Source organism: Lactuca serriola, chromosome 1 (assembly GCF_051521515.1).
Source record: "Lactuca serriola cultivar US96UC23 chromosome 1, Lser_US96UC23_V15, whole genome shotgun sequence".
Lineage (NCBI taxonomy): Eukaryota > Viridiplantae > Streptophyta > Magnoliopsida > Asterales > Asteraceae > Lactuca > Lactuca serriola.
The window spans coordinates 208,743,669-208,771,432 of record NC_136408.1 but is presented as its reverse complement, the minus strand read 5'-3'; the positions used below and the strand labels follow the sequence as shown (position 1 = coordinate 208,771,432).

The 27,764-nt window shown below is 38.0% G+C and overlaps 1 protein-coding gene across 1 annotated transcript; it reads left to right on the top strand.

The window, feature by feature from the left end:
• The first annotated feature begins 17,259 nt into the window (after positions 1–17,259).
• LOC145072421 (phospholipase A1-II 1-like) lies at positions 17,260–18,693 on the top strand. Its single transcript, XM_079018842.1, has 2 exons — positions 17,260–17,860; positions 17,966–18,693. The coding sequence occupies exons 1-2, from the start codon at positions 17,282–17,284 to the stop codon at positions 18,584–18,586; spliced, it is 1,200 nt and encodes a 399-aa protein (XP_078874968.1). The 5' UTR covers positions 17,260–17,281; the 3' UTR covers positions 18,587–18,693.
• The last annotated feature ends 9,071 nt before the right edge of the window (positions 18,694–27,764 follow it).

The window sequence follows — 27,764 nt, the reverse complement described above, 5'->3', positions numbered from 1 at the left end:
TGTTATTGTTACCGATTAAAATTGTTTTGTTATTTAGCCTCCCAAAACCCATCATTGGTATCATATCATCTTTTACATGTTAGAAATATTTTTTATCACGTTTGATAACATTTGATTTTGGAAAATATGTTTGGTATTTCTTTTGGCAAATAAATCATCAAATATATTTTCTTTGGCAACTCGTAATTTTATAATTAGTAGTTTTTATACAGTCATTTTTTTATGCATTCGGTTGTATAAAGTTGTCTTAGAAAAACAAAATGTTGGTTTGTATATTTGATATGATGTTTTTGTGTATAAAAAAACCGTTATTATGTTATGTTTAGTTGCTATTTGTTTATTCTTAAGATATAATAGATAAATAGATTTTTTTTTTCATTTGTTTATTTTGTATGTAAAAAATTAATTAGACTGGTTTTATTTTGTTTCCAAATGTACCAAGTTGAAAATTGTCCATATTTGGAAAAGTATGTTATGTCTTAACCATTTGAGCCTATAATCACAACCTTGAGCTTCTACTTTTGATTTTGGGCTTAATTATTATCTTAATGGTTTAAGTGTCATGTCATCACTAACACATGGAGCCTTGAAGTTCTTTTTGCATGCAAGAGTTGTTTTAGCAAGTGAAAGTTTGAAGACATTTTGAAGTCTCTTATGTCTTTTAGGAAAAACTTAATATTATTGTGTTGGCTCACAAAAATTATTACTAGTATATGGTTTGGTTTATACACTCATGAGCTTATAAGGCTCAAAGTTGCTAGCTTTATCAAGCCTTGGCCCTTTCTCCATGCCCTAGACCTCTTATAAAGCTTAGATTTGGTGTTTTTAGCTTCATGACACCATGCATGGACGTAAAGTTAGAAACTTTACATGATATATCGACCTTACGGGACTAGATCTTTGGTTTGGAAGCATTGAGTCCAACAGAAAGTGACTTAATGGATATAGTATAAGGGGAACTCGACGAGTTGGATCGTGCCCTAACCTTTTCTATTACTGAGCAAACTCGGTGAGTCTAGGCAAGTTGAATTTTGGAAATCCCACTATTCAACTTGAGGGGGAGTGTTAAAAGGAAGTGATTTACGGGATCAACAAGATTAAATGATAATCACATCATATCCCATAAATCAAGGAGGCAATATACAATTTCTATTGTTCAAATGACAACTACACAATTAGATGTTTTCCTTCTTTAGATTATTGTAATTATGTATAAATATTGGTGGTCCTCTGCTTGTAAGATAGATGAAATAAAGCCATAATTCCTTTTATCAAATTCAATACATTATGATCGAAATTAAAATGATCTAAAAATGTATGATGCATAATATCGTTATGATTCAAAACACTATAATTCAAAATTTTATGATCCAAAATAATATGATTAAAAAAAATATGAATGGAAAATATTATGACTTTAATATTCTTCTTATTTAAAATTTTATAATTGTTAAACATTAAAATTCAAACCGATATTTAGTTTAAAATATAAAAAAAATAAAAAAAGCAAAAAATAAAAACAAAAAAACCCTACTATACTCACGTATGTAGTAAAGATATTAAAAAACAAACTAAAACAAAAAAAATATGAAAAAAAGAAAAAAAGTTTAAAAAAAATATAAAAAATTAAAATCTTTAAAACCGAGCCTATATCTATTTAAAAAATGTGATTTTTTTTAAACGAAAAATAAAAATAATAAAAAAAACAAAAAAAACCAAAATAAATGAAAAAGAAAAGGTAAACCCATTTAAATGACGTTCCATAAACGTTCGTTGCACATAATTATTTACTCGAGTATACGTTACGTTCTATGCAAGTGCGCCGCGTGCGAACGCATCACGACCAAGTAAATGGATTTGACGAAATGATTGGTGGAGAATAGTTATCGCAGTTCCTACCAATTTTTGGGTTCTTACTGGATCCAGACTATATATATATATATATATATATATATATATATATATATATATATATATATATATATATGTTCTATGAAAAATGAATAATTAGGAAATTAAGTTAAGAACCAATGAGAAAGCGACACATGTTATCTTATTTATTAATAGGTAAATCACATTGATAGTCTCTATGATTTGGGTAATTTGTAAGTTTCTTCTCTAACTTATTCTTTTTAATTCCATACCGTCCTTATGAAGAATACAGCTGTATATTAATTAACTAACCACCAATCGTCACTAATTTAAATAATTTCAAATTTTCACCTTTAATATCCACGTTTTCATAAGTACTTCATATGAAATGATTATCAAAACCCAAATCTTGTTAGAATTCTAAAAATCAATTTTCTTGACTTTTTACCGTTATATACCTATGGCTAAAATCAATAATAAGGTTAATAGGTAAATGTGTATTTACACTCATTAAAAAAAGTTGAGGAATACATACGTTATGGTTATCAATGCAGTTACAATTTATGGTTTTTAACTTTTTTTTGGAACCGAAAAATATATTAATTATAAGAAAGAAAGAAAAAACAACGAGATCCCGACTAGCAAGGAGTTAGCAGGGATAGTAGAGTTTTCAGTTTACATAATTATCGTTATCATCTCCTATTGCATTACATTGGAATTCAATTTAGTTAAGAGTGCATGAGCACCAAATAGCCCATTCATAAATCTTTGCCGAGCTCTTGTATTTCAGCCACATGTATACCATCGATTGGATGTTATCAACAAATCTTGAGGGAGTAGTGATCAATTTTTTGAATAGCCTCACATTCCTAGCCTTTCAAATCTCCCAGAGTGTACCATATCATATGTTGATCAAGACCATCCTGTTCTTCATGCGACTACCTTGCTGTGATAGATATTCAATCAGACCACCCACTGTGTTAAATTGAAAGTGAGGCATGTTACACCATTTCCAAATCCATTCCCAAATTGTCTTTGCGAAAGTGCATATGAGTAGAGTGTGGTTTGGACTTTCATCCGCCACCATATATTGTCCATATTGTATTGATTCTAATATTATACCCCTTTTGGATAGTTCTATAGCTGATGGTATCCTTCTAAAACTTGCCCACGAGATGAAGAAGTGAACTTTGATAGGGACTTCCTTTATGGGTTTTAACTGCTTTAAGAAATGTACATATGTATACCCCCACTTCATCCATTAGAGTATTGAATAAGAATTAATTCATTGATGTTTTCACGATAGTAGAAATTTCTTATATTAAATTTTATTAATAGTATTTATTACAATAAAATGAATGAATCCAAATTCATACCTTAATGAAGATGACAATTACTCTCCTTATAAATCCATGATTAAATGAATGTGACATTACAATTGCGTTGTGAGTATTAAACAACATATTCTCGGATTTTGGATGAGAGAAGTTCGTTATTGCATTCTAACACAATAATTGAGAACTTATTTAATGACTACGGTTAATCTCAGGTTTGGGACTAAACACAAAATTACTACAAATCATGAGGACCATTCATGTAATTTGATGTGTTGGCATTCTTTGATTGGTTCTAATATTTTTTATCCTCATTATTAATTTTTCATATAACCTTTCCATATATATATATATATATATATATATATATATATATATATATATATATATATATATATATAAGATCACTTGTTCAAGGTTCATTTTATAGCTTATTTTATATCGAAAAAGATAAATAAAAATATGTAAATTCATCATTTTTCAACCTCTTTTCATATTAGTATTCATTTTTTTTTATAACATATGCATCACATGTACATTATTTGGAAAATGTTTTTTTAGAGCTTATTTTCTACTAAAAAAATACTAAAAATATGCAAATTTATCATTTTTTAACTTCTACCCATACTTATATTTGTTTTTTTTTTTGCATATAATGTAAAATGTGCACCATATAGGGGTGTTCAAAAATATTCGTATCCGATTATCCAATCAAAAAATTCGAAACAAAAATTATCCGAATTTTTGGATATCTGAAATTCAGATATCTGATATTTCAGATTACGGATAGTGATTTTCAAAATTTCCGGATATCCGATATCCGAAATATATTATTTTTAATTTAATTTTTTAAATATATATTTTTTTAAAATTAAACATGAATAGATGGGGAAATTTGGTTACTAGAATATGGTTTATTTACTTTAAATGAGCCTCTTTTTATTTTATTTTTAAGTTCACTAATTACCTTTACAATCCTCATCATCTTTTTTTGTTGTTTATTTTTGCATATTAAGTTTCACTCTTTCATTAAAGTTAATTTTAGTGTGGTTAATAAAATAGGACTATAGGGAAACAAGGACAAATTTAAGAAATTAAACTTACTAGGAAATACGTTCTATTTTGTAATTGATTAAAGATATTATTATAATACTTTCTTCAATTTTTAACTATATTAACAAACATATATAAGTTAATTAAAATAACAGAATGATATAGTGACTCTTTTTAAGGCACTCCATATATTTATCATAAATAGTAAGTTAGTAAACTCAAAGTCTTTTGTTAATTACTCATACGAAGAGGAAAAAATAGTCTCGTTTATGTTTGGTTTATGGTGCGCATACTGAGCAAACGAATATAAAGGTATTTGTTTTATAGCTATAACACAATTGAATTGTGTTTCTATTTGTGAGCAAACGAATATAAAGGTATTTGTTTTATAGCTATAACACAATTGAATTGTGTTTCTATTTGAATCCATTAGTATTGATAATATGTTTTTTTTTTTAAGTAGCAACATTTACTTTCGGACATCCGATTTGATATCCAAGTCCGTATCCGAACATTCGGATATCGGGATTTCGGATATCCAAAACTCCGGATACGGATTCGGATATCAATATTCACTATCCAAAATTTTCAGATTTATAGCTATAACACAATTGAATTGTGTTTCTATTTGAATCCATTAGTATTGATAATATGTTTTTTTAAGTAGCAATATTTTCTTTCGAATATCCGATTTGATATCCGAGTCCGTATCCGAACATTCGGATATCTAAGACTCCGGATACGAATTCGGATATCAATAATCACAATCAAAAATTTTTGGATATCCGAATTTTCGGATATCCGGTTTTTAACACTCCTAGCACCATATGCACATAATTAGAAAACCGTTTGTTTTGAATTTCTATTTTCAAAAAACCACATTTTATAGTATTGTCCTAACTTATGAAGATGTTTTTCATTTGTACATTAATGTACATATATGCCGATGTGCATATATGCATATTTTCATTTTCTGTATATGTGCATATGATGCACATTTTACGTATTTTTTTTTCGAATACCAATATTGAAAGAGGTTAATAAATGATGAATTTATATATTTTTAATTATTTTTTTGATATAAGATAAACTCTAAACCAATGTTGAAAAATCATGCACATTTAAGTTTGTGCATATATGCACATTTTTTAAACTTTTTCTAAATATGTTTTTTCTAAAAACATTTTAATTGACTAGGATGTTGATATAAAAGTCGAATCGTTAATTTTTTTTAAAAAAAAAATGCATTTTTCTACAAAAAAAAGTGCATATATGCACATTTTTCATAGAAATTATTATTATTATTATTATTATTATTATTATTATTAAAAGAGGCTGAAAAATGATGAATTTACATATTGTTATTTATTTATTTTTTGATAAAATATAAGTTCTAAACGCATTATGGTGCACATTTTTCATAGAAAATAATTTTATTATTATTATTTTTCGAATATCAATATGGAAAGATGTTGAACAATGATGAATTTATATATATATATTATTATTTTTTTGATATAAGATAAACTCTAAAATACATTTTTTTTACAAAAGATGTGAATGTGGTGCACATTTTTCATACATTTTTTTTCGAATATCAATATTGAAAGAGATTGAAAAATGATGAATTTATATATTTTTATTTATTTTCTTGGATATAAAAGAAGCTCAAAATGCATTTTTTTACATAAAATATGCATATGGTGCACATTTTTCATAGAAATTTTTTTTATATTTTTTTCGAATATCAATATCAAAGAAATGTTGAAAAATAATGAATTTATATATTTTTATTTATTTTTTATATAATATAAGCTTTAAATTGAAAGTTGAAAAATGATCTATCTTAAAAAAGTTAGTGATCTTAAAACTTTATTTTCTCTCTCTCTCTCTCTCTCTCTCTCTCTCTCTCTCTATATATATATATATATATATATATATATATATATATATATATATATATATTTGGCTAAGGAATAGTAAAGTTTACTATCTTTGTGTTTTTGCCACACAAGTTTGTAAATCTTACACTTTTGGTCAACTATCAGCCATATCTTTTTTTTCCAGTTAAAATTTTTCCTTTTGTCTATTTGACCAATTAAAAGATAAAACATAACCCAATATCGATCCATTTATACAACTTAGGAGTTAATTTTTTTTTAACTAATTAGAACATTATATAATTACAAAGTTATAGTATCATCATAATCATCTAACTTTATGTGGTATCATTAAGGGGTATAAATGTAACAACCAAAAATACAACCAATTTTAAATTTTTGCAAAAACATCTCAATTCCAATAATTCTTTACAAAAAAGTTTTCAATACAAAATATTTATCATATTCCCAGAATCATAACACCACAAAATTATGAGGAGCGGTACGATCACGCCGTTGCCTTGCCACGATCACCTGAAGAACCTGAAAAACATGAAACCACAACTGTAAGCCCGAAAGCTTAGTGAGATACCCCCAAAATACCAACCACAAATACCATACACGCATAACATGCCATAACATATCCGATCATAGAACAGCCAAGCTCTCCGGGTCTACTGTGTGACTGGTCCGCCGCACCGGCCAACAGTCCACCTGGTCCACCCTATGAGTCCATCCACATACATCGAGTCTGTAGTGTGATTGGTCCGCCCGTTCCCGGGCCTTCAATCCACATGGTCCACTCTCTAAGTCTACAGTATGACCGGTCCGCCCGCACCAGGCCTTCAGTCTGTCTGGTGCACTCTCCGAGCCTTCGGTACGTCTGGTCCGCCCCTATCAGGACCTACAGCCTATCCGGACCGCTCGCTAGGCCTACGGGACAACCAGTCCGCCCTGGGTATCTTGGCCTACTACACACAGCAGGACCCGCCTCAACCCAACTCCAGTTCAAACATCCATGTGCACATATACATACAATCATCTAACAATTCACAGTCAATAAGCAGATCAACAGATCACATAACATACCACCATCCTAACCAGGATACCGACCTAGCAGGTCACTAACATAGCATCTCCCTTTCTCTCAGGATACCGATCTCAATCAGGTCTCTAGCATATACCATCCTAACTCACATGATGCAAACATGTCAAAGCAGTAACATAATAACAACCACCCGGATCTCAATCCGATAAAGGGCCGGCCTTGGTGCCTTAGACCCCGTTGATATAGTGAGGATAACTCACCTCAAAGCTGCCGACTAAACAGATAATCCAAGCTACTCCGACCTCTGATACGATCTCCACCACTGGTCAACCACTAATGCGCTGAACTCAAAACAACAAACAATAATTACCAAAATGCCCCTGGACACCATTGGTCAACCCTTGGACAAAGACAAGGTCAAAGTCAACTCCTGACTGACCCTACTCGCCGAGTCAACCCTATGACTCGCCGAGTTCCCATACTCAGACTTCACTCCATCCGCGACCTAACTCGCCGAGTCACCCCGAGACTCGCCGAGTCCAACAACTCAGAGTCCACTCGCACACAACTCACCGAGTCATCCCTTGACTCACCGATTCTCGACTCAACCAGAGAATATCGGAACTCTTCGACAAGACTCGCCGAGTCCAAGAACAGACTCGCCGAGTCCAAGGCTATCATCAACCTACTCGCCGAGTTGTTCATACAACTTGCCGAGTTACAGGCTATCTTCATCCGACTCGCCGAGTTGTTCTTCCAACTCGTCGAGTCCCAGCTCATCTTCAAGCAACTCGCCGAGTTCACCCATGTGACTCACCGAGTACCACCGATCTGAATCCTTTCAGAAGCATTCCAGGCCATGCAAATGATCCAAAACATAGATCTAGCCTTATACAACTCATCCATCACGTAAAGTGGCAAACTTTACGTGAATCCCAAGAGATCTAGGCCTTAATCACTTATAACTAGGGTTTGGGACTTGCAAGCTTCACTAAACACACCAACACAGGGACTATCATGCTCTCTGATTCTCCTCCCTTCCAAATCTGAGGTAGCAACCTCAGATCTAACCTCTAGACTTCCATTTACATCCTTAGACAAGATCCCACAAAACCCAAATTGAAGAAACGACATACAATCAGACCAAGAACGAGATATTACCTCCAATGGACGCCCCCAACTGCAATGAAGTTGATTCCAAGCAAAGCCCCTTGCCCCAAGCCTTCAATTCCCACAAAATTCCTTCAACAAACTTCTCCAATGCTCCAATCTACTCAACAATGGAGCTCCTCTGCGATTTAGGGTTTTTGGAACTCAAGAGGGAAATAGAGAGGCTGGGGAAGGAACATAATGTTCCTTATATAGGGCTCAACCCCGAGAATTAGGGTTTTCTCCACCCAGCGCCTACTCGCCGAGTCCATCTCATCGACTCGCCGAGTCGGCTACTTAACACGCGACCAAATTCGCGACTGTACTCGCCGAGTCCATCCATGGACTCGCCGAGTCACTCTTCCTCAAATAACACTTTTAGCCCTTCAACTCTACTCTTGCTATTTCGGGATGTTACAATTCTCCCCCACTTATATTAGGCTTCGCCCTCGAAGCCTATAGCAGCTCAACTCCAAGGATACTCCCGCTACGCGCCACCTGGCCTCAACCGGACCAGGTCCCTTGAGGCATACCTAAACGAAACTCGAATACACTTTCCTTCCCTCACGGTGTCCTGACCACCATCTCAAATAGGGCACCGAATTCACCCTCTAATAACTTCACTTAACCCCTGAGAATTACCCATAATGCAACACTGCTCCAAATCACAACCATCACTCGACTCATAAAGACTAGAAAACCATGAACCATCGGATCCCCGATCCGAATCCCACTCTATCCATTCCGTAATGATGGAAAACCCATTCTCTATCACAGAGTACTCCCACGAGTCCTCCTCTTACAAACACATACACATGCTGAACTAGCTCCAGCATCCTCAGGTTTGGAAAACCCGACACACTGATGACACCCTCAAACATCCCCCAGGATGAACCACTAATACATACCCAATGCCCTGATCAGAATCACACTGAGAGTCCAGGACTCTCTCCCTGCATCCTTTCCAAGCCCCTGGGCTCTACACCTGCGGAATTCCTTCCGCAACCTCAGCATACATCCCAAACCGGATGAGCTCCTACTTCACTGCCGCGAGCACGATGCTCAAAATCATACTCGAAATACTCTAATCATAACTCTGCTCTACAGCTTTCACTTTCGCGAACTTGCACACCCCATCGGAGTTACACACCTTTCTCTCTTCCTTTTCCAAGGAATCCACTTGGCCACATTGCCACTCCAACACGTGCCACGGTGCTCGCCCAATGCGACACCACCCTTTTTGCGTAACCGCGATTCACATACTCTGGCTCTCATTGCAGGGGCTCTCAAGCCCATGCATTCTCTCAACTCATCAAAATCACTACCCGGGGCCAGACCTTCCAATGCAATCACACTGCAACATACACAATCAGCAATCTCAAACTGATCCAACAATACCCGCAGAGTCTTCAGCATGACTGGACCGCCTCAGCAGGCCTTCAGTCCATCTGGACCACTCTCTCAGAACCTTCAGCTAATCTGGACCGCTCTCAGAGCCTTCAGTTTGGCTGGACCATTCTCCGAGCCTTCGGTCTGACTGGTACGCCTTCCGGCCTTCAGTCTATCCGGACCGCTCACTATCAACCAACATTCCATGCTATCCCCCTCGGGATTCCTCCCATGCATACCGTTCTAGCCCTCTAGGGGTTCCGAACTCTAACTCCATCGACATACTCGATCCCGGCCTGCTTCCAGGCCTCCATAACCAATGCCCTAGGTCTGTATCCCGCCCCGCATGCCCGACACTCGTTCCTATCAGCCTATACTCTAGGCTGACAGAACACTGCTGAATCCCAACAGCTAAGCACCCTCAAATACTCATCGATCTCCCGGAGAATTCTCCAATTCTCCCCCACTATAGCACTGACTAACAACCGCCAGCCGCCATCAACGACCTTCCAAAACAACCCTGCACCAAGAGACCACTTACACACGGGCCGCTTCCACAAGCATAAACAAACCCTTAGCAAAACACATCTCCTCACTAATCAATCCGCTCAAGAAGAATCCGGTCTCCAATTATCCCTTCCACGAACGAAGATGCTACCTGACGTATAACCCAATGCCGCATCTCCACTAACAACCCTTACGAACGATAACCAACGAAAGCACCAAAACACTAACCATAATCATATCAAACCCTCAGGGAGCAACGGATACCAAGACGAAAACCCGAAACACAAATCCATAACCCAAACCACAACCCGCAAAACGATGAATATCACAACGAAAACCAAACAATTACCGGCTCATGAACATTACATCACAATAATCACAAGATAACAAGACATCAAGAAAGAAACATACCCGCAGTTGTCTCTGGCACTGCCCTGACCTCCTCTGCAACAAGCTGAAAAACACGACCCTGAGCCCTTGGGGGCTCCGCTCCACCCTGACCTCCACTTGTGATCCTCAAAGTGGCCGGTGCTGGAGCCTGCACCGATCCAGCAGCAAACTGTGGACAGTTGGCCCTCAAATGTCCAACCTGATGACAATGATAGCAGATCCTCAAATCCCGAACTGGCGCTGACTGCCGACAATCCCTCGCATAGTGCCCTTCCCTTCCGCACTTGCGGCATGCACCACCGGTCCTACAAACCCCGGTGTGACCCTTCCCACACTTCCCACAAGTGTGGCTGCTCAAATCCCCCACTCTAACATCAACGGTCTTGGACCGCTTCGGCGCCGGCTGCGACTGCACCGGAGCCTGCCTCAACTCACGTATCTACAACTCAATCTCTAACTCACGCCGCCTAGCGGCCTCCTACAACTCCAACAAGGTCTCGCACCTCTGCGCAGACACAAACTGTCTGATGTCCCTCTTGAGCATGCTCAGATATCGGGACATCTGGGCCTGCTCCGAAGCGAACTCTGGGCAAAACATCGCCCTCTCAGTGAACATCCTGGTGATCTTAGTCACCGACTCCGAATCCTGCTTCAGCTCAAGGAACTCCTGAGCCAATCTCTCCCTCTCAACCTGTGGAACATAACGAGTACTAAACATTTCTCTGAACTGATCCCATGAAACCGCATCCCTCTACGCCTCCGAAAATGACCCCGTGGTCAATCTTCACCAATCCTTCGCCCCGAGCCTCAACAGGTTCAGAGCACACCTCACCCTATGATCAGCAGGGCATGAACACGTGAAGAAACATCCCTCCACGTCTGACAACCACCTCATAGCAACAATCGGGTTTTGAACTCCGTCGAATGTGGGAGGCTTCGTCCTATCGAAGTCCCGATACTGAAAACCCCGACTAGCTCCTCCCCCTGCCGCCGCTACAGCTGCTGTAGCCGCCGCGGCAGCCGTCTCGGAGAGAGCCGCATAACGCTCATCAAAATACTCAACCGTGGCGGTCTTAATCGACCCAAACAGCTCTGGCAACTCAGCCCGGAACAACTCCGCAATCTCCTGACGCAGGATCTCACGAATCCTCGCGTCCAACTCGCTCGTGCTCATCTGACCGACAACCTCGGGCGACACCGATTCGCCCAGAACCCTCTCTCCAGCTCCCGATCCTGACCCGGATCCACTCTCATCATGCCTCGGAATCTCCATACTGAAAAGAAACACCACACAAAATCTCAGACTCTTCCCACACCCTGGGATCCAACTCTCTCTCAACCCACCCTAGAGATCATGGTTTCCCTGATACGCGTATGGGTCCTGTGCTTTCAGTAGTACGGGCCCATACTACCTTCCACACCTACCCATATTTGTATGAAGTACCACCACAATACCCTAGAGAACAAGCATAACAATAACCAACCCTCACCACTAGAGAAACACTAAGAATCTCCCATAAGGGACCCTAGGCTACAGGCATCACAAATCAGGCAACATATCATGAAATCCTGAAGATCCCTAGCCTAACACTAGCATGCTGTTCTATCAAAGCTCAAAAACAAATAACATGCATGGTATTTTGGGGTTACTTACTGGCTCCGGCTGATCGTACCTCCGCGTCCTCCTTTACTCATTTTTGAAAACCATTTTTAAATACTCTTTCGAAAACTCTCCTCGATTTGAGACTGGAGTCACACGAGTGTTTCTCCATTTCACTCAAACCAAGACTCTGATACCAACTTGTAACAACCAAAAATACAACCAATTTTAAATTTTTGCAAAAACATCTCAATTCCAATAATTCTTTACAAAAAGGTTTTCAATACAAAATCTTTATCATATTCCCAGAATCATAACACCACAAAATTATGAGGAGCGGTACGATCACGCCTTCGCCTTGCCACGATCACCTGAAGAACCTGAAAAACATGAAACCACAACTGTAAGCCTGAAAGCTTAGTGAGATACCCCCAAAATACCAACCACAAATACCATACACGCATAACATGCCATAACATATCTGATCATAGAACAGCCAAGCTCTCCGGGTCTACTGTGTGACTGGTCCGCCGCACCGGCCAACAGTCCACCTGGTCCACCCTATGAGTCCATCCACATACATCGAGTCTGTAGTGTGATTGGTCCGCCCGTTCCCGGGCCTTCAATCCACATGGTCCACTCTCTAAGTCTACAGTATGACCGGTCCGCCCGCACCGGGCCTTCAGTCTGTCTGGTGCACTCTCCGAGCCTTCGGCACGTCTGGTCCGCCCCTATCGGGACCTACAGCCTATCCGGACCACTCGCTGGGCCTACGGGACAACCGGTCCGCCCTGGGTATCTTGGCCTACTGCACACAGCAGGACCCGCCTCAACCCAACTCCAGTTCAAACATCCATGTGCACATATACATACAATCATCTAACAATTCACAGTCAATAAGCAGATCAACAGATCACATAACATACCACCATCCTAACCAGGATACCAACCTAGCAGGTCACTAACATAGCATCTCCCTATCTCTCAGGATACCGATCTCAATCAGGTCTCTAGCATATACCATCCTAACTCACAGGATGCAAACATGTCAAAGCAGTAACATAATAACAACCACCCGGATCTCAATCCGATAAAGGGCCGGCCTTGGTGCCTTAGACCCCGTTGATATAGTGAGGATAACTCACCTCAAAGCTGCCGACTAAACAGATAATCCAAGCTACTTCGACCTCTGATACGATCTCCACCACTGGTCAACCACCAATGCGCTGAACTCAAAACAACAAACAATAATTACCAAAATGCCCCTGGACACCATTGGTCAACCCTTGGACAAAGACAAGGTCAAAGTCAACTCCTGACTGACCCTACTCGCCGAGTCAACCCTATGACTCGCCGAGTTCCCATACTCAGACTTCACTCCATCCGCGACCTAACTCGTCGAGTCACCCCGAGTCCAACAACTCAGAGTCCACTCGCACACAACTCACCGAGTCATCCCTTGACTCACCGATTCTCGACTCAACCAGAGAATATCGGAACTCTTCGACAAGACTCGCCGAGTCCAAGAACAGACTCGCCGAGTCCAAGGCTATCATCAACCTACTCGCCGAGTTGTTCATACAACTCACCGAGTTACAGGCTATCTTCATCCGACTCGCCGAGTTGTTCTTCCAACTCGTCGAGTCCCAGCTCATCTTCAAGCAACTCACCGAGTTCACCCATGTGACTCGCCGAGTACCACCGATCTGAATCCTTTCAGAAGCATTCCAGGCCATGCAAATGATCCAAAACATAGATCTAGCCTTATACAACTCATCCATCACGTAAAGTGGCAAACTTTACGTGAATCCCAAGAGATCTAGGCCTTAATCACTTATAACTAGGGTTTGGGACTTGCAAGCTTCACTAAACACACCAACACAGGGACTATCATGCTCTCTGATTCTCCTCCCTTCCAGATCTGAGGTAGCAACCTCAAATCTAACCTCTAGACTTCCATTTACATCCTTAGACAAGATCCCACAAACCCCAAATTGAAGAAACGACATACAATCAGACCAAGAACGAGATATTACCTCCAATGGACGCCCCCAACTGCAATGAAGTTGATTCCAAGCAAAGCCCCTTGCCCCAAGCCTTCAATTCCAACAAAATTCCTTCAACAAACTTCTCCAATGCTCCAATCTACTCAATAATGGAGCTCCTCTGCGATTTAGGGTTTCTGGAACTCAAGAGAGAAATAGAGAGGCTGGGGAAGGAACATAATGTTCCTTATATAGGGCTCAACCCCGAGAATTAGGGTTTTCTCCACCCAGCGCCTACTCGCCGAGTCCATCTCATCGACTCGCCGAGTCGGCTACTTAACACGCGACCAAATTCGCGACTGTACTCGCCGAGTCCATCCATGGACTCGCCGAGTCACTCTTCCTCAAATAACACTTTTAGCCCTTCAACTCTACTCTTGCTATTTCGGGATGTTACAAGAAAACTTTTATTCAATCATGTTTGAAGTCAAATTATTGCTTTTATTTTAAGAATTAGCACCTTAACTTGCATAATTTTTCAATATTTTCAGGTTACCAAATGCTCCTGATATGAAGATCTATTCAATTTCTAGAGTTAGAGTCCCAACTGGAAGAGCAGTTGCAGTTCTTTGTATTATGATGGCTTTGTTAGACATTCATTATTGCTGTCAAAATGCAAAAATATAAACAGTAATGTAATTTTCTAGGCATTTCATCAAAACCATTTATACTTAAAAATGTAGATTATTAACAAATTTTCGCATGGAAGTTGTTGCATTATTGTCATTTTAAAAATGCTATGACATTTATAAATTTCAATAAAACCTCCATAGATTTCTTTATTTGTAGAGGGGTTTTTTACTAGTTGATAAAAAAGAATATAATTTTCAAAAAAAGACTCAAGTTATATCTTGTAGCCCAAATTACTTTTAAACTTAAATTAGGGCATTTTCTTAAGATGTTATCTCTACATCACTATCTTTTCTTGGTAAAAATTCTAGTATGTCTTTTTATTTTATTTTATTTTACATATGATATAACTAAAATTCTGTTTATTATAAAAGATAGATGCATGGCTTTGCTACCAAATCAAACTAGTAACCGATGTACATGTATTTATTTAAAGTATGCAAACATAATATTCAATACATAATTTATTTATTTTCTAAAAATCGACATATATATAAAAAAAAATTGATAGGTACGCAAGCAATTGCATAAACCTTGAACTAGATCCATCCACGTTTGAACGTCTATAGGAATCGTCTGATAAATACAAAAAATATGATTTTTTGAATGTTTACTTATAAGGTTAACCTTAAGGTTATCCATTTGCCAATGACACGGAATTATAAAAGTATATGATATGAAATTGAGACGAAATAATAAAATTCTTATCCTTTTCCTGTTTGTGACATGTGTAAAAAATGCGACGTGTGTCAAACAAAAATACGATCCGATTGTCCGAGAATCCTACAATTAATTAATTAACACAAATTAGCAGCCTTGGTCTTTGAAATAAAATTAATCAACCATAGTACGTAGCACCGTTGACTTCCAATCGATGTGCATCATTGATTACCTGGTCCAATTACATTTGTAATTTTATATTGCTCATGATTTATGTGTTAACGTAATCATGGGATGAAGCCGGTCAAAAATTCTCCAAGTTCATGTATGTTTAAAAGCAGCCTTCCTTGATTTACACATATTCAAACTTGCTTACCATATTAATTAGTTGTTCGACGGTTTGGTGCCTAGAAATAGTGTTTATATACTTCTCGAATGTAATAAAACTAAACAAAAACTAGAAAAGAATTTTCATTCTATAATATTAACGGTAGCACGTTAATATTGGGTAGTGGGCGGTTACGTGATCTCTCATTTTCATTAATTTGGAAGAAAAAAAAAATATTGAAATAGAATAGACATAAAGATGGGTAGGTTACTCCAAAATATACGGGTAAAAACTATGAAATATAGCATGGACTAAGATCAATCAGTTTCAACGTCTTGTTCTAGGGGTGATCATAAATGATAGAGGAAGGAATTGGTAACCACATGGCCATTCGCATGAATTTGAATAGTTGTTTCACTAATAAACCGGGTATCATATATTGTATACAATATCAAAAATATATTGGCCAAAGTAAAAAACAAGAAAATAATAGAGAAATTCGGTATATATGGTGCTCAATAAACCTCCATAATATCTAACAAGTCAAGTCTTATGTCGGTCATATATATATATATATATATATATATATATATATATATATATATATATATATATATATATATATATATATATATATAATACCAACACATAGATGATAGAAAGAGGGCTGAAAATATGACTTAACATATATAGTCACGTATAAGTGTTACCGGGATTTACAAGTTGAGTTTTATTGGTTATGGACTTATGGGATGCATACCGAAAGCTAGAACAAACAACGTTGATACATATTATGGAGAAAAATGGATATTCAATGAAGTTAAAACAACCAAATTGTCCTTATATGGATGAAGCTGTTCATGTTAGGTCTACCAAAATTCTATAATTCGACAATGATAGCGATTATCTAAAATAGCACGAGAGACTAAAATAAATCATGAAAATGGCACGACTTTAATGTTGAAGGGACCTAAAATAAAACCGAAAAACTTGGTCAAAATAAAAAATGTTGTATTCGGAGCACGAAGTTCATGAATTGCGGGTTGATGGTGTGGTTCGGATCCATCACCCCTTTCTCATGCCCGTTCATGGAGACGATAATTCCTTCCTCTTTAAACGTTATTTCTGTTTAAAGCTAACCAGGAACCATTTTCTAGTAAGCTTCTCTTGCTCTTCCTCACCACAAACTACTTGACCTTAGACTCGTCATAATATCTTACATCTTACGCCTCCACCATGCTTAATTATTATATGATATGAAATATGTTCATTTTTATTTCACAACATGACGAATATAAATATTACATGATTGCATCACCAATTATCACTTATATATACACGATTGAGATACCACAACTTTCACAAAAAGCACAACTTCCAGAAAGAGAGACAAAAAATGGGCAGCATATCTAAGAGATGGACGACACTAAGTGGAGAAGACAATTGGTCAGGCCTATTAGATCCACTTGACATCGATCTACGGCGATACATTATCCACTATGGCGAGATGGCTCAAGCAGCAAGAGACGCTTTCAATACAGAGAAGACATCAAAGAACGCCGGAAACAGCCTATACAATCGTAGTAATCTCCTCTCAAAAGTTGGAATCGAGCAAGGAAACCCTTTCAAGTATGAAGTGACAAAATATTTCTACGGCACATCCTCAGCCCCCCTTCCGTCTTTCCTTGTAAAGTCATTGTCAAGAGAGGCCTGGAGCAAGGAATCGAACTGGATAGGTTATGTAGCAGTGGCTACAGATGAAGGGAAGGTGGCGTTAGGGAGGAGAGATGTTGTTATTTCATGGAGAGGCACAGTTCAAAACATGGAATGGATTAATGATCTAAAATTTCCTTCGGTTTCAGCTCCGGAAATATTTAGAGAACATCATCATGTAAAGGTTCAACATGGGTGGCATTCAATCTACACCACTGGTGATCCTGCATCTCGTTTCAACAAAGCAAGTGCTAGAGACCAAGTGAGTTTCCTTTATAAAAAAATTGTTCTACAAAAAAAGCTATAACTAGTTTTAATAATAAAAAAACACATATTTTGATCACTTTATTTGTAATATAATGTATAGGTTCTTGAAGAGGTGAGGCGATTAGTTGATTTATACAAGGACGAGGACATAAGTTTGACAGTAGTCGGGCATAGCATGGGTGGAGCACTTGCGACGCTTAATGCAGTTGATATCGTCTCGAATGGATTCAACAAGACGACAATGGGCATGTCTGTCAAGACGTTTCCTGTGACAGCTTTTGTTTTTGGTAGCCCTCGTGTGGGAAACTCGGACTTTCAAAAGTTTTTCTCTTTACATAAGGACATCCATATCCTACGTGTTCATAATGCACACGATGTGGTTCCACACTACCCATTGAAGTTGGGTTACTTGCACATTGGTGAAGAGTTGGTGATTGATACAAGTAAGTCCGCATACTTGAAGAGTCCTGGAGACATACATAGGTGGCATGACATGGAGAGTTACTTACATGGAGTTGCGGGTGCACAAGGTAGAGAGGGAGGTTTCAAGCTAGAGGTTAGACGAGATATTGCTCTAGTAAACAAGTATTCGGATAGTTTGTTGGACGAATATCATGTGCCTCCTATGTGGTGGGTTAAGAAGAACAAGGGTATGGTTCGACAAGCAGATGGATCGTGGCTGTTGATGGATCACGAAGATGATGATGTTTGTATCTCTTAATAACAAAATAAAAGTCGCGACATTTTTCATGTGTGATAATTGTTGTATCTATACCGCCTTTGTTTGGTGAATGAATAAATAAATGGAATCATGAACATCATATTAAAGAGGAATGGGATAATTTTTGAGAACTATAAACCCTAAAAACAAAACCCACCACCAAGACAAGTAAGCGAGTTATTTGGTATTTTGGTTCTCAAATACTTTGAATGGATAAAAGTGTAGGATGAAGGAAATTAGAATATTAAGGAATGATATGTATTTGATTTTCATATGAGAAATTAAATATCAAAAGGAGTTGAAAATGAATTATAATATGAACAAAATACCATTTAATTGATTTTGTAAATTATTATTATTATTATTATTATTATTATTATTATTATTAACAAATAAAATTTTCATTTATTAAACTATTACCCATTCAAACTTATGTCTTTTTTTAATATATAGAAAAAATTGCAAAATTAATTCCTGTGATTTGTCGAAAATTGTTATTTTGGTACAAAAGGACATAGACTAACACAATCGGTCTAAAAATTTGTTTATGTTGCGAGTTTAATCCAACTTATTTTGATTTTTTTAACTGACGAGTTTGCAATTTGCATTTTCTTTTTCTATTTTTTATATTGCAATAATTAAGAAAAAAAAGTAAAAAAGTAAAATCGATCTCTGTTATCACACTCCACCACTCTCTCGTTCAAAAAAAGGAAACACTGCCACCATCTGATTCCGATTATTTTAGAGGGTGTTTGACTTTCCTTTTAAAACAATTTTTAGACTTTTAACTTTCCAAAAAATTTAAAAAAGTCCAAAAGATGTTTGGCAAAATAGAAAAGTCATTTTAAATCAACTTTTAGCCATGACCAAAAAGGAGTCTTTTTAAAAGTCATAAAATCTCAGCTTTTTGTGACTTTTGGCTTTTATCCCCTAAGAGTCTTAAAAGTCCACCCAAACACATTTTAAATACCTCAATTTAGAAAAAGTTGTTTTAGAAAAAAATCCTTTTTACAAAAGTACTTTTAACTTAAAAAATGAATCCCAAACACACCCTGTGTTTTCCAGCAACGGAAATGTTTTCTGTCACACCAGTAAATTCCATAGCAAACCCTAGCCAAACCTTTCTCACCTACGATGAACATATATGGTAGGGCAGCGACTTCGACAAGTCCGTTTTCTCTTAAATCCATTGCCATCAGTGGTCTCAATTCGTTCGCCAATCATCTGAAGTACCGGGTTCCGGCCCGGTCGCGGAGCCAAAGGACTCCCACATAGTTGCCTCACACGACTTCCGAACGAAATCCTTCTCTGGAACTAGTTGCCACTAGTTATCATGTCACTGTGGCTCTAATAACCTTCTGAACCAAACGATCGAGTCTATGCGTCGAATCCTGACGTCACCCAATCCAAGACTAAATGTGATTGCTACCTGACCAATGGTAGCCTTATATCTCAAACGACCTTAAACAGTCCATTGCTTCCTTGATCTCATAACTGTAGTGGCACTCCTACCGTCTTATCATTGACTCAACTAGATCTAACCCATTTAGGTAATTCCGTAATCCAATCTGTAGATTTCCAAATCCTCACTGGTACACCGAAACTGGTGGGTACTACTATTCCTTCCACATTCTAACAACACGTTCATGCCATCTACCAACCTAGTGAATGCTACGACTACACCCGCAGTCTTACAACACTCTATCACTATCTGCCAACCCCATGAATGCTACGGCTACACCCGCAGTCTTACAACATTCTATCACTATCTGACTGCTAGTGAATGCTTCGGCTACCCCCGCAGTCTTACAACACTTTCCATGCTAACTCCTGCTAGTGAATGCCACGGCTGCCCCGTAGTCTTACAACACTTTCTATACTATCTGACTGCTAGTGAATGCTATGACTTCCCCCATAGTCTTACAACAGTTTCCATACTATCTGACTGCTAGTGAATGCTACGGATACCCCATAGTCTTACAACACTTTCCATACCGGGTCGAGCACGCACTCGACCTAACACTCAACTGAACTTGAGTCCTAACTGAAGCTCGAATCTGATTCCGAAAACCTGCTATCTGATGCCAAGGAAAAGCATGAACCAAATGTTGGAACGTGTTCCAAACTCCCATCTCACAATCCTCAATCTGGACGGCTACTCGACCGCCTTTCTCCCTATCGGGGATGCGAAACTCATCCTAGTTTCACACCTATTTCTGCTCTTGGATATCTGATCCATTCTCCCCCACTTAGGTTCGACTAATTCTTCATGGCACGTGAGAATTGAAGGATTCCCAATTCTTGTTGCTTTCTAATAACCCAGTGATGATAATATGTGCTTACCAATGCTAGCGATTAGTTACGAGCCAAACCTTAAGATTGCCCATCCTCTGAAATCTGGAAGAGTACTGTTGAAATTAGCTCCAGTCTGACACCTTAGTCCACCTCCCATGCTAACAACTGGAGGCCTTAATCTTCACCCTGGATGACGAATCCTTGTTCTTACTTCCACTCTCGCAGGATCACTGAACTCTAACGAACAAAACCCATGCAAAAATACAATTCTCCTGAACATCCAATGACCAAACACTCATGCATCTAACACCCGCAACTGACATTACCCTCTTCATGCTACCAGTCTTGTCCTAGAAACGATAGTACCTTGAAGTCCAAGGTTCTTCCATAGACAACTGTCGACCATACCCGAACAAGGATAGAACCACTGAACTCTGTCTTCACCGGAGAACTATCGCTATAATCTTGACTTAATATCCTCAAAATAGTACACCTGAACGGGTCCTGGAAAAGACACATGACGATAGCGGTATACGCGGAACCCACCCTGCAAGATACATCCATCTATAGGCTCATAAAGGACTTTTCGGTATGCAGATGGCATATATGATCCTTGATAACCTAGACAATAGTAGAAACCGACCCGGGATCTGACTTATCCAAACTCACTCACAATTCCACAGCGATACGTATTCCCAACATCCACCTAATAGTACTAGAAGATGACATACCCGTAACACCTGGAGGAATCCTGATCACCTTCTGCTGACATGACCAACCCCGCTACCCTGTAGCAACCTTCTTCGCGGGACCCTCTACTATACACACCTGGCATGACCCGCTCCTCCCAGGGTGCTCCAAATTGATCTCGCATCTACAAACTCTTGGAAGTCATATCTTAGTATGGCAACAGGGTGGGTTTGGGACGAATTTTGGTAATCCCGTCCCCATCCCCGAATATGAAAATCGATCCCATCACCGACCCGATTCCCAACGGGTACCCGTTTACCAAGCACTATCAGGTCTGCGGGTATCCCAACAGGGTAACAAGGATCCCCATTTAACATTCAAATTAAGAATAATTTTGATGCAATGAGAATACAAAACCATTAGACTTAGTGATGCAAGCATAAATTCATATCCAAAATAGTTTTGATAATTTACAAAACCATTAAGAGCAGACGTATTTTTTCTGATACATAAGTGGTTACTAGTGGCAAAAAAAAAACAATAAAGACACTAGCATTCATAAATCATAATATCACTATTACTCTAAGTACTATAAATAAAAAAATGTCTAAACGCTAACACTACAAATACAAATAAACAGGAAACTATCTCAAGAAATTATCTTTATATATATATATATATATATATATATATATATATATATATATATATATATATATATATATATATATATAATCATATGAACGATTTTAGGTAACGGGTTTTGGTTTCGTTTTCGGTTTCTGGTAATCGGGACGGGTATTTTCTTTACCATCCTCATAACCAAACCCGCGAAAATTTTCTAAAAACATACCAAACCTGATCCCGACCCTGATTAACCGACCCGAAACCCGACCATAATATGTCGGTTTTCGGTTTTTACCATCGGGTTTGGTTTCTTTTGCCATCCTTAGTCATATCCTTCAGGGTCTGACACCCTGTCACGTTTCCTGGCTCACTTGCCAATGGTTGAGCTGTAACAGCTGGAACATCCTTTGTCCCCAAACTAGGTCACAAACTTCTCCGCGAAGCTTCTTAGATTCTCCAAGACTCTCACCGATTCGAGTATGGATCCTGTACTTTCAATAGTACGGGCCCAATACTACCTTCCACACCTATCTATACTTTCCTCAGCAATCCTCTCGAATCCTCCAAGTCACTTCCTCAAACTGATGCACCCAAGTCTCACTAAACTTCAGTACTAACGCACTGAAGCATATCCTAGGCTTTCCTAGGTTCCCGAACCCACCCAATCCTCAGCTGCTGAAAGATTCCTAATAATGTCAACTAACTACCTTATGAACATAGCCATATGCAATAGAGATCAGATAATCCTTCAAGTAAAAGACTCATCCCTAGAATGGTTAGACTCAAACGAGAGCTGCGCAATATGGTCAAATTTATTACTATGAGATTATCCAGCTTGTGCCACATGTGACTTAGCATATTCACTTAATAGCTAGCTCACATTACTAAGAGTCCCACAAAGCACAAAGCAAAAAAAAATTAAGACAATGGAAAATGTAACCAACATATTCCAATCAAATCATTCTATCCTCTTATCAGGAATCTATACTGGCATGAGATTCTAAGACTCATACAATCAAACAGAACCTAAACAGGCTATCCTATCACTGACTGTTCAGTACTATCATGCAGCTCAACAAGCACATACAACAGGCATATAAGGCATCCTTCCTAGATCCTTAGCCCTACTCTAGCACACAGTTCACATAAACATATCATATCATAACATAACATGTATGGATATCTTTGGGAAAACTTACTTGAGCTCGGCTAATTGCACGCATCACACACCTTGTTCTTTTCAAAGTTCTTTTCTCTTTTCAAATTATTTTCAAAGTTTTTTTATAAAATGATTTTACTTTTGAAATTTTTTCATACCAAGTCCTTAGTTTGAGTTCAGACACACCCAAGAATGTGCCTGAATCTCTCAAACCAAGGCTCTGATACCAACTTGTAACATCCCAAAATTACGGGCCAAAAATTTCGTTTTTAATTAAGTTATTATAAAACCAACAATATAAAAACATTCATAATAACATCATATGTCAAGACCCAAGTGTCAGTAATCAAAACATGTTATCATAAAATAATATCAGAATGTAGTCCCAATGATCTCATGTGCGGAAAATCATAGTGTGATGCGCTGCGATCGCCGACTCCTTTCCTTTGAAAACAATGTACCTGAAACCAAAACTGAAAAACAAAAGCACGAATCTTAGTGAGTTCCCCCATCATTCACATACCATACAATCACATACTGTCAGGCATGTAGGGGTGCTCGATCTACCCCATGCCAGGCATATCTGGGTGCCCGACCGACCCTGCTGAGCATACCAGGGTGCTCAACCTACCCCTGCTAGGCATACTGGGTGCCTAACCTACCTTTGTCAGACATACCGGCGTGTCCGACATCTCAACCGGTTACGAGGACTATTTCACCCCTGCTACTACCACATAGAAACATAACATAATCATACTGTCAGACATACCGGGGTGTCCGACCTACCCCTTGGCCCTATCGACCAGATATGGGGACTATTCCCCCTACTACCACTATCACATAACATCATATCATGAACATACTGCTAGACATGCATGGGTACTTACTACCCCTTCGGTATCTTTCAACCGGTATTTGGGGACTATTTCACCCATGCTACTACCAACACATATATCAGAGCATCCTAGCACATAGAGCGTATCAGATAGTTGCAAACCAGAAAATTATCACAAAGACAATCATCTCATACATAATCACCTATTGGTGGGCCGAAATTGGTGCCTTAGACCCACCTCTACCGGAAGGTAACTCACCTCACATTGCTGAAGTCCCGTAGATAGAACTCTAGCTGCTGGATGACAGGTTCCCGAACTGTCAATATCAAAACAGCACCCAATTAATAATTGGTTTCCAACACAAAAATCACAAGTCCATGCTTGGAGTAAAAGACGCTTTACCCCTATCTTAGCTTGATTCAACTTAAGGCTTAATCCAAAAACCGAAAAGTTAAACTATGAATCAAAGCCCAACATATGGCCCATTTTTCCAAATTGGGCCCAAACCTTTACATAGTCCACTCCAAACATTTGGCATTTCTAATGGCCCAATATCGCATAATCATAAAGGCCCAATTATGGCCCATCTGTGGCTCAATTTTCCAAATTGGGCCCAAACCTTCATATGGGCCTTACCCTAAAGCCCATTCATATATCCTTAGTTCATAAAGTTGTTCTTGAATGGCCCATTAGGGTTTCTACATAAAATGACGATTAGGGTTAAGTATTTCTCACTTAACCCATGAAGGACTTAATCCATTAAGTCCATCACTCTACTAGATAAATAATATGGTGTGATTGGGTGTAATTCACAATTCCATTCCAATGGTCTAAAATGCAGGTCCTGATAAGTCTAACTAATATATCCAAAATTAGGGTTTTCTAAACCCTAATTAGGGTTTCTAACCCAATCATAGCCCAATAGGCCCAAAACTAAATCTTTAGATTAATTAGGGTTTCATTAGGCCCATTAGGGTTTCGCTAGTCGAACACCACCCACTGTCACACCCCAAAACCAAGAACGGCGGAAACGTTCTGGGGCGGAGGACGTCATGTACAGTATCACAACAATGAAAAGTAGTAAACAAGCAACAACATCATCCATTGCATTAATAATATAATTATTATACAAGTGTGTTCTGTCAAATTTTGATAAACACTAAAGCATAAATCAAAATGAAAGATGAGTCTTGAACGAGCTCCATCTTCCCTAATCCTTGCATCAGTATCTGTCTATGATGACCTGAGGATACAAGTTATTTTGAAAGAGAGTATCGGCTTTAAAGCTGGTGAGATCATAAGTATTTTAGTGTCTTAATTTGTATGTATATGAATTGTAAGTATTGAAAATGTATATGAACTGTAAGTATGGAAAATGTATATGAACGGTAAGTGTAAAAATGTTTGTAAAACAACTGTAAACGTTTGAAAAACCCTAGAAATCCCTATGATTCCTACTATCATATAAAGGGCGTCTTCTGCCAAGACCTAACTGTTCTCAATGTAGTCTTCTACCAAGACTTAACTGTTCTAAATGTTCGTTTCATGTAAAAGTGTGTAATTTTCCCAAGTGTAACTATCATTAACAAAATATAGTTTTTTACATTTAATGTTTAAGTGAAATGCTCACTAAATATATGAAAAGGGGAAATTAATGTAGTATTGTAGTGTTGTATTATAGGAACTACTGCTGTACTAACTACCTTAAACCGGATTTATATTAAGGTATCATGTGATTAATTGTACCATACTATCGACTGGTAACAACGACAAAGGTATGGTCGTAAAAAGAAATGACGTTTGGCACCTGCAGACCTGCAGGTCCGGCTGTAGCTAGCAGCAAGGTGTAGGATAGTCAATCCAGTATAGATCTATATGCAAACTCACGCTCTCCCTCCAAGAGAATTCTGGCTACAACTCGGGCCATGACATTTAAGGCATGCTCCGATACAGTGGATCACAATTTTGTCAATGTATATATGTATATGTAATGTATTGTTACTCGTTCTAGTATCGTAGTATATGTTCTCTTTCTAGTATAGTTGTATACGTTCTTCCTTTAGTATAGTTGTATACGTTCTTCCTTTAGTATAGTTGTATATGTTCTTCCTCTAGTACAGTTGTATATGTTCTTCTCCTAGTATAGTTGTATATGTTCTCATAGTAATGTAATGTATATGGTCTCATAGTAATAAGTATTAACTCGTGAATGAACTGACTCATTGTATGATATCGCGTTCTAGTAATAGTTCTAGTATCTTCCTAAACTACCCATATGGTAGCTTACTAGTAATATAACTGGTACGTATGAACATGGATGTATACCCTTGCTACCCAAGGGCATTGGAGGAACTGGAAAGACCTTTTATGACTATATATGTACACAGGATATATAACTAATATTTAAACGACCTTCGGACGGGTACCCGTTATCCCACCAGACCACATCCAAATCGAGGAAAAGGAAACAGGGTGGATAGCATTCCTAAGTCTTTTAAACATTTCTTATATAACTATACATATAGAGGCATGCAATTTATAAAATAAAATCATAAATATAAGTTTTGTAAAACCTTTGAACATAATTATTATCTAAGAAAAGATCGACTTGATGTCAATCTATAGAACAATTTGAAAGCATGGGTTTGATAAAACAGTTTAGTATAAAGAAACATTTGTTTGAAACTCAATTGTAAATAAGTTTGAAATAAAAAATACAGAGTAAAATGTACAGTGTAATAAGGAGTTTTAAACACATAAAGTGTTTATGAAAAACATTTGAAGGAAACTGCTTGGTAAAACGGCTAATGAGTAGCAAATCATTTGAATGCTGCTTATTAATCACATGCGATTGATATAATAAGTAGCATGATTCTACTTGTATCCCCCCATAAAACATTTAAAAATAGTTAAAACATTGATTAAGGGGTATGAACTCACCTGTTGTGGGTGATACGGATGAACTGAAGAGGTAGGACTGCTAGGTGTCAAGTGAAGACTTTAGACACACACAATGGTCCTAATTACATATGAAGACATATGTATATAACAATTAGTGATTATAACACTAATTAAACATGTAAAAACATTCTAATGCGAGGAAAACACTTTTGGTCACGTGCTAGGAGGCTAATGGGTTGCAACAAAGGAGTGCAAGACCTCTTATGGGAGTTTATGGTCAAAAGACCATATGTGTTGGAGTTTACGGCCCAGGGGAGTAAACTCCTGGACGTAAACTCTCTATAGGGTCCCTAAATGAAGCTTAAAGTTATTACAAATCAAGTGGTGAAGTGCTTCTAGGCTTAAACAAGTGTTTGGGCTTCTTTTTAACTCCTTTGAGGAGTTTACGGCCCATGGACCAAATCCCATGGAGATTACGCCCGTAATCTCCCTTGGGAGGGTGTTTGTGGTGTTTTCTAGTCCCTAATTTATCCAAGAATGAATCAAGGAAATTGTTTAAGGCTTTAGGAGAGTTTATAGCACCATTTGGCACCATTGTTTGGAGTTCACGGCCCTAGAACTTCTTGGGCCGTGAACACCTTACTCTTGGTGTTCTAAGGGTGTTTGCTAG

Coding starts and splice junctions, on each gene's coding strand:
- LOC145072421 (XM_079018842.1), top strand. CDS start 17,282: ATGGGCAGCATATCTAAGAGATGGACGACACTAAGTGGAGAAGACAAT. Junction 17,861..17,965: donor AAGCAAGTGCTAGAGACCAA/GTGAGTTTCCTT, acceptor TATAATGTATAG/GTTCTTGAAGAGGTGAGGCG.